Source organism: Pteropus alecto, unplaced genomic scaffold, assembly GCF_000325575.1.
Source record: "Pteropus alecto unplaced genomic scaffold, ASM32557v1 scaffold157, whole genome shotgun sequence".
NCBI lineage: Eukaryota > Metazoa > Chordata > Mammalia > Chiroptera > Pteropodidae > Pteropus > Pteropus alecto.
This window is the reverse complement of record NW_006440626.1, coordinates 227,789-228,054: the sequence shown is the minus strand read 5'-3', so window position 1 is coordinate 228,054 and position 266 is coordinate 227,789. Positions and strand designations below refer to the sequence as shown.

Here is a 266-nt window from a genome sequence, read left to right as displayed (position 1 = left end):
GGCCCCGTCCGGTGCCCACGTTCCTGCGCGGAACCCCTGCAGGCGGCTCCTACCCGCGGCCCCGACCCCCCAGCGGCGGCCCCCGGCCACGGGGATACTCACCCGAGCTTCACGTAGAGGACGCCAAAGCAGAGAAACACGTAAAAAATCCACTTGCGAAAGTTTCTGTGCATGATCCAGGGAGGGGGGCTGCGCCATAGACAGCGGCGGCCGGAGGGGACGCGCGGGCCGGGCGGGGAACGGGCAGGGGCGGGGGTCCTCGGCAG

At 71.1% G+C, this 266-nt stretch overlaps 1 protein-coding gene across 1 annotated transcript in view; it reads right to left on the bottom strand.

Moving 5' to 3' along the window:
* WNT7B (Wnt family member 7B) overlaps positions 1-260 on the bottom strand; it is a 48,989-nt gene extending 48,729 nt beyond the window's left edge. The window contains exon 1 of the mRNA XM_006917316.3: positions 103-260. Within this exon, the coding sequence (XP_006917378.1) occupies positions 103-173 (71 nt within the window). The 5' untranslated portion in view covers positions 174-260. The remainder of the gene's footprint in view (positions 1-102) is intronic.
* Positions 261-266: the final 6 nt, after the last annotated feature.